Source organism: Nelumbo lutea, chromosome 1, assembly GCF_056320005.1.
Source record: "Nelumbo lutea isolate HS-2025 chromosome 1, American lotus-T2T, whole genome shotgun sequence".
Lineage (NCBI taxonomy): Eukaryota > Viridiplantae > Streptophyta > Magnoliopsida > Proteales > Nelumbonaceae > Nelumbo > Nelumbo lutea.
In genome coordinates this window covers 66,799,855-66,812,140 of record NC_142684.1, presented here as the reverse complement: position 1 = coordinate 66,812,140, position 12,286 = coordinate 66,799,855, and the positions used below count along the sequence as shown (strand labels likewise).

Below are 12,286 nucleotides of genomic sequence, written 5' to 3'. Positions count from 1 at the left end.
GGTTTGGTTTGGTGGTCTAGACCATATAATGAACACCCCTACATATGGTTGGGATATAAGGGAAACTTACAACCATGAATTCAGTTATGCTAGTGCAAATGAACATTAAGATAGACATGCAAATTGCATGGCATTGCTAGTGACTAATGAAATGAGAATATTATCATCCAATATGTAGTGTGCTTCAATGCCTATTGTGCTAATTCAAATTACAGTTGTCTGTCACTTTATTCAACCCACTTGAGTGGCTTGTTTGCATATAATTTTCTTTACCACCTTACAGACTAGTTTCTTTGGGTCTCTTTGCATGTAAATTTCTTGTATATCCATAAAGACTTTTGAACAAGCATTACAGGACTGCTTGTCGCCAGCATGAAAAAGTTAGTTGATCTGGAATGGAATTTTCTCCGTTTGTCCTACAATCGTGGAAAACCATTGTTCTGATATATTAAAATCAAGGGAATTTTACAGTGTTATTTCCAACATATCTCTGTTTATGTTTTGATTTGTATTATATCTTACGTCTTAGTTTCTGTTGCCTTTTCCTTTCAGACCACTGAGAGGCCAACATGGTTGGCTGGTGACAGTGTCTTGGACCATCTTGAATCAATGGATTTGGAAACCAATGGAATGGTATTTTCAACATCTTAGTATTCTTTATCATCAATTCCTTGAGAAATTGTGGATGTTTTAGACAACTATTCTTATCTATGTTATTAACTTCTTAAGTGTCTCTCCTGCAATGCTGTCAGGTTCTTTCAGAAATTCCTGAGGATGAAAACGTTCTGAAGGCTAGTGATAGAGATGAGAATGAAATAACCCTTGGGAAGATGATAAAACGTTTAAAATCTCAGCGAGCCAAAACTAGAAAAGTAGTGAAGAAGAAGACTTTACCAGATGGAAGAAAAAAATCAAAAAATGATGTTGATATTTTGGGAATGGTGAGGGAAATAAATTTTGATAATTTGGAAATATCCAATAACTTGGAATCAGGCAGTGGTCTTGAATATTTTGCAAGTGGAGAAACAGAAAATGATCAAACAATGAATGAGGAAATTCCCAAAACACAGAGAAGGAAAAGAAGGAAAACTAATGATTCAATAACTATGGCAATACCAAAACGGAAGAGGTCATTATCTTCTCAGGATGTTCACAATTCATCTCACTTGAGCTCTTCCAAGGGTCTGAAGAAAACTTTAGAGGACAATTCAAATCACATATCTATGCGATCTATCAAATTTGATGTGGAAGCCCACACTGGTTCAGAAGATGATATGTCACCAAAGAAAGAAATGGTTGAACCTACCAAATCTAGTTTGCTGGGTTCATGCTTGCCAACAAATAAAAGCTTCTCATCAAAACGTAGGGGCAAACGGACTGGTCAGGATTTGAATGAAACATCACATAAAAATGGGAGAACTGACAGCCATGTGGTTAAGGTGAGACTTTCACTTATCAGACTATTTAATTAGCTTCTTACTTATCTTTATTTTGAAGTTCTTCTGCCTATTTTTGCAGAAGCCAAGTGTGCTTCAGACTGATGATAATAATTCAATTGATACTACTAAAGCCTCGAGAGGAAATGTTAGGAAGCGGAAAAGAAGAAGTATTGCGGGATTAGCAAAGGTCATTCCCTACTTTCAATGTCTTTTGCATTATTACCCTCCATAACATATTGTTTTGCTTTTAGACTCTTCACTGTTCATAGAATATCAGTGAAACTTGGAAACTTGTGGTTGTGATTTACAAAATTTTTAAGGAAGTAACTGCTTAAAATAAGGTTATAATGTTAAATTGAGCTCAACTATAAGATAATAAGAAGAGAACAATTAACCCGTAGGAGATGAGGCAAACTAGAGATCAAGGTAACCTGTACACTGAACCACTCTATGAATCAACCTGGTGTTCTGAACTAGAGAATAATGAATTCTAATTTATGAAAGAATCTTTGGTTTACTAGACCATGTACTGACTTTTGGTTGGGTTTGGATTGCCCTATTAGTTTGAAAGAGAGAGAAAGGGCTCAGTTGTGCTTGGTTTCAAAATAATAGATGATTGGATTTATTTTGATGTCTATTGCCTAGGGGTGTTCAAATTCGGTTGATAAACTGAAAACCGAACCGAACCAAACCGAAAAAGCTAATTCGGTTCGGCTCGGTTTTTATTTTTTTAAAAAATTGGTTTTTGGTTTGGTTCGGTTTGACTGAAATTTTCAACCGAACCGAACCGAAAACCGAATTAATGCTGTTATTTAGTTAAGTATATTAGACATTAATGTTTTATTTAATACTTTGTGCTAATTAATTATTATATTTCCCAATGAACAATTAATAATAGTTAATTAAAACCTACACTCATTATTAATTGTTTATTAGTCATTAATTGTTTATTAATCATTAATTATTTTTGAAAATGGCCAATTCCCCATCGGCATAGGGCTTTGGGCCTATTTTAGCTTTTAATTAATAATAGCTAATTAATTAAAACCATTGGGCTTTGGGGTCATTCGGACTTTTAATTAATAATAGTTAATAGTTAATTAATTAAAACCATTGGGTTTTGGGGGCCATTTTAACTTTTCATTAATAACACTTTTTAAATGCTTGTCATTTATGTGGAACCAGGATATAACCGAATCGAAAACTGAACCAAACCGAACTGAATTCGGTTAGGGTCAGTTCGGTTCTAAAATATAATTCAGTTCAGTTTGGTTAGAGGAAATGGTAAAACTAATAGTCGGTTAGGTCCTCAGTTTGAACCAAACCAAACTGAACCGACCGATTGTGCACCCCTACTATTGCCTGGTCAAATGCCAAAAACCATCCTACACATCCCCAATGTCCACTAGTAGGCTTCTTGGCACATATGAGTTTCCAATCTGCAGAAGATGCTTGTAGAGGCAATCCACTTCTATATTGTATATATTACAATTGAGCTATTTTTGTCAGTAATCAGTGTGCATGCATGTTTAATGCTGTACAGGAAATGACTAATACTTGATGTCACAGCCTCACAGGCCACCTATTATTAGGACTTACTACTCGTGGTGATGGTTAAGTTAGTCTAAGGTCCATTACTATTCTGGTCTCCACTATTTGAAAAGTGCAAAGGGCTTTTTGTGACTTAGGTGCAAGGCATAAGGCAAGATGAATGCCTTTATGAATCAGGGGGCAAATTTTCTGAAAAAATTTAAAATGCAAACAAAGAAGAAAATGAAAATAAATAAATAAATAAAAATATTAAATATAGTATTAGTTAAAAAATGTACACTTTAATTTTAAGCTAAAAGTTTTAAAAAGTCTGTTACTTCAAATTAAAATACATAAACATAACATACAAAACATATTCAAAGCGAAGATGAGAAAAAAAAATCAAACATTTGAGCACTGAACAATTTAAGCATGTGAAACTTTCACTCTTTTTTTCTTTTTTCTGAATCACATTATTTCAAATGGCTAATGTGATGTTAAACTTCTTGTATTTGTACTTCTACAAGCTGCCTTTATACCAAGCCCCTAGAGGTAAGCCCAGACAAGTCTATGCTAGGATCTTAAATTCTTAATCTGTATATGAAAGATAAGGAACAACATTAGCAAAAAGAATAAATTAACAACATTAGCAAATATGTTGTTCTTGGAGCTTCAGTGAGTGAGAACCTCCATTTTTGCTAATGCTGTCCATTCGTTCTTCTTAATACCAGTCAGTTTTAAAACATAAAGAACTATAATTAAAATTATGAAAGTTGGGTAGCCTTCCCACTAAATACTTGGGCTTTCCACTCGGGGAAAAGACTAAAGAGCACTTAAAAATCCATTTGGAATCCAATCCTAGAATGAATGAATTCGAAGTTCGCAGCTTGGAAAGCTCGTTACCTTTCTAAAGGAGGCAAAATGGTTCTAATTAAGAGTGTCTTAGCTAGTCTCCTGGAATATTACATGTCTACTTTCTCAATCCCCTCTGAAGTGGCAGGTAAAATTGAGGAGAAATCAAGGAATTTTTTATGGAACGATTGGAATGGTGATTTGGAAATCAGGAAGGTTAAGCATTTTAACACAGCCTTTTTGGATAGGTGGTTTTGGTGATTCTCCATAGAACCAAATAATCTATGGTGAAAGATCATAATGGAGAAATATGGATTGCATAGTAATGGCTGGGATGCTGAGAATCCTCACATATCTTACGGATTGAAGAGATGGGATATCCATCACATGGACGCCCAAGTCTTGCAGAATGGACTGGGCAAATTTCAAAAAATTTCTCCCAACTTTGCAGGTAATCGAATTCCCTATTTTAGAAAAACATATTTTTCAAGGATCAATCTTGAACCATGAACCAAACCAGATCTGAACCAAAAGGAGTAGGAGGGAGGATGTACCTGATACGGAGAATTAGTATCTCCCAATGGAGGTGTTCACGCCCAAGGAATGATCCAAAGACTGCTCCCACTGAAGATGGTGCAATGCAGGATGGAGCAGAATCAGCAATGTTCTTCAAAAGGAACTTGACCCTTCGCAAAAATCCACTGGATGGCTTGTGAGTACAGCTCCAATCAATCTTTTCCCAAAAGATTGGTATCAAGATCAGATCTTGATTTCTCCCAAGAATTGGAGATCAAACTGAAGGTAATGGCGGCAGCAGGAAGGAGGCGGCAAGAGAGATTTTGCAGAGGTTGCAGAAATCTCTCTTTTGTGATTTAAGCTCTGAAGACAAGAGTCTTAGGTTGCATATCTAAAGGCTGTCGCCCCCTCCTCCTTTTATAGATTTAAAGGGATCAGCTCCTAATCCTATTAGGAGCTACTCCTAATCTAATTAGGAGGCTTCCAGATCTAAATCTTATTTAGATCTTGGACTCTCTAAGTGGACAGGGTCTAGGCCCAATCCTATCAGTTGATCCATCTCAAAATTCGCCCCCTTTAATTGACTGATCAAATCAGCCCTGTTCGAAATGGGCTTAAGGCCCATTTAATGTTTTGTACTCACTTAGCCTTCCAAACTACTGCCCAGTTGGGCTTCCTTGTATGGCGCGGGACCCTAACATTGATCTACACATCAGCCACATGGGTTCAGCCCAGCCTTTGTTACAAGGCCTGGCCGAATACATTGTTTATGGACATTGCACCCCCTGAAACCCATCTTATGGGCTCTATGGGCCCAACACTTACCCTAAATGGTCCCTGGGCCAAGCCACCTTGAAACATCCAGGGACTGTGGGCAAATGCAAGATTCGCCCATCAGGTATTATCCTCAATGGTCTTACACTTAACCTCTCAGCCCATAATGATCAAACACTGGCCGACAAGGGAGGACCTCTCCCTCGACTGCAAGGAACAGTGTTGCACTCTCTGCTTACATGGATCCCGGAAATTAAAACCTTTTGCAAATCATTTCGAAACCATAACATATATATATATATATATATATATATATATATGTATTTATCTTTATAAATATATTTTGCAAAACAAAATCTCAACAATTGAAATCGGCTGCCGGCAGTCTTGGTTTCCATCAGAGAGAGTGCATCCCTGATCATTACCTTTGTCTGACAAAGGGGCTGATCCTGTCACTATGATCACCCACTCAGATGAATTCTCGGACTGTCCCAACATACCCAGGTTTTGACCCCCGCTAAGGATCTCACTGATTGGTACATCAAAGACAGCCCAATCCGACACCTAGTGTAGTATCATAATTGAGTCTAGGGGTCAGGTGTAACTTTCCAGTTTTGCCCATCTATCTCCAAGGTCCATGGCAATATTGGAAATCTGGTCCGGTTCAAAGGTTCTATTAATCCTACACCGCATGTGCTTCGGGTCTCTCCCTGGTAGCTGAGACAAGCCACCCCAACAGTTGGCAACACACGGCCGTGGCAGGATAAATCTCCCCAGACTTACCCAATGGCTGTGAACATTCTAAACTAACACAAGTCTCATTAAGTGTCTAGTTTAAGGGTATTACACAGAAACACTCCACAGGAACATGAATCAAATGTGTACTTTATTCATTTACAATAAATTCATAATGTACATATTTCTGATTGAAGCTAAGGGCATACAATTGTCTAACAGCTCCCACTTGCACTTAGGTCCAATCTGGTATAAGCCGGAGTCTCATACTTTCCATGTGTTTTTCGAACACTTTCTGTGTCAGTGGCTTAGTCAATGGGTCTGCTACATTCTCCGCTGATGCTACCTTCTGAATCAAGATGTCCCCTCTACCAACAATCTCCCGGAGTACGTGGTACTTCCTCTCGATGTGCTTCAACTTCGAGTGGGCTCGTGGCTCCTTAGCCTGAGCAATCGCTCCATTGTTGTCACACAACAATGGGATGGGTGATGTGCTAGACGGAACTACTCCCAATTCGTGAACGAACTTCTTCATCCACACGGCTTCCTTGGCAGCTTCACTTGCAGTAATGTATTCAGCCTCGATTGTGGAGTCTGCTGTGGACCCCTGTTTGCTGCTTTTCCAGCAAGCAGCACACGATCCTATCGTGAAAACATATCCAGATGTAGACTTTCTATCATTCGGATCCAACTGGAAATCCGCATCTGTATACCCTTGGATCTGTAGTGAATTACCATCGAATACCAGACAAAACTCTTGTCCTTCGAAGGTACTTAAGTATGCATTTCACAGCAGTCCAATGCTCCTGCCCTAGGTTGGCTTGGAATCTGCTTACTACACACTGCCTGGGCGATGTCAGGACGAGTGCACAGCATGGCATACATGATGCTCCCTACGGCTGAGGCATAGTGAACGTCTTTCATGCTCTCGATCTCCTTAGAGGTCTTTGGAGACATCTTCTTGGAGAGATTGACTGCATGCCTGAAAGGAACATTTTCTTTTTTTGGAGTTTTCCATGATGTATCTCTTGACTATTTTGTCAATATAAGCAGATTGGGATAATCCTATTATCGGCTTTGATCTATCTCTACAGAGTCGAAGACCCAGTATATAGGAGGCTTTTCCAAGGTCTTTCATGGAGAATTGTTGTGATAGCCATACTTTTATCGTAGTTAACATTCCTATATCTTTCCCAATGAGTAGAATGTCATCTACATACAGAACCAGAAACGTAACTTTGTCACCATTGGTCTTCCTGTAAACACAGGGTTCATCCGGATTCTGCTCAAAATCAAACTTTTTGACCGTGGAGTCAAATCGGATGTTCCAAGTCACCTTGTAACACCCTGGGACTGTGGGCAGATGCAAGATTCGCCCATCAGGTATTATCCTCAATGGTCTTACACTTAACCTCTCAGCCCATGATGATCAAACACTGCCCGACAAGGGAGGACATCTCCCTCGACTGCAAGGAACAGTGTTACACTCTCTGCTGACATGGATCCCAGGAATTAAAACCTTTTGCAAATCATTTCAAAACCATAACATATATATATATATATATATATTATCTTTATAAATATATTTTGCAAAACAAAATCTCAACAATTGAAATCGGCTGCCGGCAGTCTTGGTTTCCATCAGAGAGAGTGCATCCCCGATCATTACCTTTGTCGGACAAAGGGGCTGATCTTGTCACTATGATTACCCACTCAGATGAATTCTCGGGCTGTCCCAACATACCCAGGTTTTGATCCCCACTAAGGATCTCATTGATTGGTACATCAAAGATAGCCCAATCCGACACCTAGTGTAGTATCATAATCGAGTCTAGGGGTCAGGTGTAACTTTTCAGTTTTGCCCATCTATCTCCAAGGTCCAGGGCAAATCTAAAAATCTGGTCCAGTTCAAAGGTTCTATTAATCATATACCGCATGTGCTTCGGGTCTCACCCTGGTAGCTGAGACAAGCCACCCCAACAGTTGGCAGCACACCAGTGTCAGCCGTGGTAGGATAAATCTCCCCAGACTTACCCAATGGCTGTGAACATTCTAAACTAACACAAGTCTCATTAAGTGTCCAGTTTAAGGGTATTACACAGAAACACACCACAGGAACATGAATCAAATGTGTACTTTATTCATTTACAATAAATTCATAATGTACATATTTCTGATTGAAGCTAAGGGCATACAACAGTCTAACATCTTACGGATATGGTGTTTGGACAGAGCTTTGAAATACTTGTACCTGGCTCTATTTAATGTAGCAAAGAACAAAATGGTGTGGGTTGCTGAATCCTATGTAGTTGATGATAACATGACCGCATGGATCCTCTCTTTTAGAAGGATTTTCAATGATTGGGAACTGGATTTAGTGGCTGAGCTTCTTGCTATGCTCCAAAATCTGCATATAAACTTCTAAGCCCATGACTCTATATACTGGAAAATTAAGTTTTTTATGTGGGCAGTTATGTGGGCTGACTAGGAAAGGGAAGGTCTGCTGATCAGCTGTTCCAGCAGCAGTTATGTGGGCTATCTGGTATGAAAGGAACAACAGAAATCAACTACAGAATCAAGGTGATCAATTTGGTAGTAAAACTTTTAAGGAGCTGAGTTGGGACTGCCATTTGCACAACAGAGTAGGGCCCATGCCTAAGGAGGTCAGACATCATCTAGCCTATGTGGCAGAGACCTCATTCCATAACATTTGTCTATCAAAGGAAGTCACATCAGTTGTACGGTTAAGGGGAATCCCCAGTTTGTTACAAGGGAATCTGCACAATGTAAGAAGTTATATAATTTGGTGTGAAGAAGAAAAAAATCAAATAATTACCCCATTCATTTTTGTCTTCTTTCATTCTCTTCTAAAGGAGGTTAGGTTGCCCTTGAAGTGATCTCTATGTTGTGCAGTATCCCAACAATTTGGTGTTCTTTGATGACATATTGATTTATAGTGGTGATTAGGAAACCCACTTAAAGCACCTTGAGTTGACTCTAGACACCTTGTGGGACTACAAACTATTTGCAAAGAGATCCAAGTGTGCCTTTGGCCAAGACCAAATCCACTACTTGGGCTATGTGGTTAGAGTTGCGCAGGTTATGGCAGAAATGGACAAGGTCAAGTGCATGCTCTCTTGGCCCAAATCCACATCAATCAAGGTCCTTGGGGGCTTCCCAGACTTGACAGGTTATTACAGATGATTTGTTAAAGATTATGGATTGGCATCTGCTCCCTTAACTGCTCAAGAAGGATAACTTCCACTGGGATAAGCAAGCTCAATGGGCATTTGAGTCACTCAAGGCTCCGCTATCTTCGAGCAGTGGGTGGGGGCAGTACTACCCAAGAAGGTTGGCCCATCATCTACATGAGCAAGGTGTTATCTAGTCAGGCACAGTCCAAGTCCACCTATGAGAAGGAGCTAACAGTGGTCATGTTTGGAGTTTAGAAATGGCGTGCCTACTTATTGGGCCATCCATTCATTATGAGGACTGATTAGTAGAGTTTAAAGTACTTGTTGGATCAGCACGCCCTAAATATCGAGAAGCAAAGGTGGCTCTACAAGTTATTGGGATTTTCCTAGTGCTGTAAACAGATCAAATTCGGATCAGATCCAGCTGTGTTTGCTTCCACATCCGATTATGAAACATGTAGATCCACATCCACATCCAATTATCATGTTGGATTTCAATTGGATTCGGATTTAATCCACAACCATCTTATTGTGTTTAAAATAACCAAAAAATTCAAAATGTTTATCAAAAACTAATTATTTTTAACTAAATGTATATAAATATGATACATTAGATTTATTGATTACAAATTTTATATCACTATACATAATATCTATATGTAGACATATTATACTACATATATACATAAAATAATAGTTTTTATCATACTTGGATTTTAAATTGGACTGGCTGGGGTTAAATTTACATCCGATCCAATGATTAATCGGATGCAAGTTCTAACATTCCAAATCCAGGATAATTGGATTCAAAGTTGAATCATATCAGACTTTTGGAGTCCATTGGCTACTGCATTGAATACAAGCCTGGCCCATCCAATGTAGCAGCCGATACCTTGTCCAGAAAGCCAATTGGCCCATCCTAGCTTTTCTGTGAAGCCTTTGCATGGATGGTTGCAGTGGACAGTGTCTTCATAGTGAATCATTTAAAGAACAGATGATTCAGTATGGCCAGTATGTGTTACTTGTGCAGAGAACATGAAGAGACAGTCGGCCACTTATTTATTTCTTACAAAATTTCTGGGTTCATATGGAGTTTGTTCACAGCCTTGTTTAGGGTCAGATGTTTTCAGCCAAGGTGTCCTTAATAAATCTTCTCATCTTGGAAAGAAAAAAAAATAGAAGATTGTTTGAGGATAAAGCCTGGAACGTGAAAAGGATTGTGGCAGCTATTGGCAAATCTGTGCCAGATTGAGCCCTGGTCTTACCAGAATTTGATCAAGTAAATTAAGAGGACCTAGGGGACAGTCTTCGGGGATTGTGGTAGCTATTGGATGATCTGTTTTGATTTCACATGTGTGGAAACAGAGGCAAGGGAGGAATAGTAGGAAGGGGAAAAAATGCTGTAGGACAGGTGTTTGGAAATGCAATGAGTTGTACATTTCCGTTTGCCTTTGCAAAGGGCAATAGGGAGATCAAGGTCAGGGAAGGTATCTGAAGTGGTAGAAGAGGGCTGACCTGTTGCCTCAGTAGTGATGGGAGGAGTAAGAGGCACATCTGAAGGCGTGGGAACAACTTGCATACTTCTGAGTCTTTGTCTCTGGTACCACCTCTGGATAATAGGATGGGAAGGAAAAGTAAGGGGATGAGCAGGAGGAGGAGGGGGAGTAGGGATAGATGACTCGATTGGAGGAAACCCTATAGAAGATTCAATGGGAATTGGAAGAGGAACAGATAGTGACAATGCAAACAACTCCTCTAAATTCTCCCCCTCAAGAGAAGTACCAAAGAAAGGAACATATTCTACAAATGTGACATCTCTAGAAAAGCGAGTGCCACGAACCGGATCAAAACAATAGTACCCCTTCTATGTGGAGGCATATCCCAAAAAGACACACTTGTGTGCTTTAGGCTCAAACTTATGTTTTTGATGACTATGAACATGAACATAGCAGGTGCACCCAAACACCCTAAGAGGAAGAGAGAAGAGATCCTCATTTGGGAAAAAAAAGCTAAAGGGAGTTTTAAATCCCAGAACCTGAGAAGGCATTTGGTTTATCAAGTATGTAGCTATAAGGACAACATCACCCCAAAACTTAACAGGAACATGGGAAGCAAAAAGGAGGCTCCTCGCAACCTCAACCACATGTCTGTTCTTCCTTTCCGCCACTCCATTTTGTTGAGGAGTGTAGGAACAAGAACTCTGATGAATAACTCTAAAGGTATCAAAGTAGGAGGAAAGACTCTTATCAAAATATTCCTTTGCATTATCATATTGGAATATTTTGATTCGAGTGTTAAACTGGGTAAGTATAAGTTCATGAAATTTTTGTACAACATTTGGTACTTCATCCCGGAATTTCATAAGATAAATCCAGGTGTAACGAGAGAAATCATCAATGAAAAGAATGAAATATTTGTAACCCCCCATAGCAGGTAAATGATATGGCCCCTACACATCAGAGTGCACAATATGGAAAGGAGAAACAGATCTTTTATTACTCACTAAAAAAGATTGTCTACAATGTGCAAATTCATATGACTCACAATGAAGACTCGATAAGGATATTCCCTTAAACATTTCTAGAAACAAATGAATCAAAGCTGAAAAAGACAAATGACCAAATCTGAAATGACATATCATGACTCTATTAACTAACTCTGATAAAACAGACTCCAAAGCTACTCTCCACTAGGTAATCCAAGACATCTAGCAAGTATATCCCATTCGCCTCATGGTCACTCCCAATCGTCCTCTAAGACTTCAGGTCCTAAAACACAATAAGTAGGAAAGAAGGTTATGTTGCAGTTCATTGATTTTGTTAAACTACTAACAGACAAAAGGTTAGTGCTAAGTTTGTGATCATGAAGGACAGAGGATAATACAAGTGAGTTAGAGGCTTTAATATTCCCCTTGCCAGAGATGGGAGCAAGAGACCCATCGGCAAGAGAAATCTTCTCTTTACCCAAGAGGAGCTGGTATGAACAAAAAAGGTTGGGTATGCTAGTCATATGGTCCGATGCATCAGAATCTATGATCTAAGGAATTCTACGATTACCTGAGGCTGTAGCATGATTTGCAGAAGCACGAATACCTAAATGGGCAAAAGCGGATGTAGAGGGGGTGCCTAAGGAGGAAGATGCAACCGTAGACTCCAAGTGATTTATCAACTTCCCATATCTCTCAAATTTTGCCTTCACTGTTACCAGCTATTCCACAACAGATTTTCTTCACATTCAGATACTATA

The 12,286-nt window shown here is 39.2% G+C and overlaps 1 protein-coding gene across 3 annotated transcripts in view; it reads left to right on the top strand.

Moving 5' to 3' along the window:
- Positions 1 to 12,286, top strand: part of LOC148875042 (sister chromatid cohesion protein PDS5 homolog A-like) — a 186,999-nt gene that overhangs the window by 128,895 nt on the left and 45,818 nt on the right. For all 3 annotated transcript variants that reach the window (XM_088966387.1, XM_088966386.1, XM_088966389.1), the window contains exons 23-25: positions 553 to 633; positions 753 to 1,439; positions 1,519 to 1,626. In XM_088966387.1, coding sequence (XP_088822513.1) covers positions 553 to 633; positions 753 to 1,439; positions 1,519 to 1,626 — 876 coding nt within the window. The remainder of the gene's footprint in view (positions 1 to 552; positions 634 to 752; positions 1,440 to 1,518; positions 1,627 to 12,286) is intronic.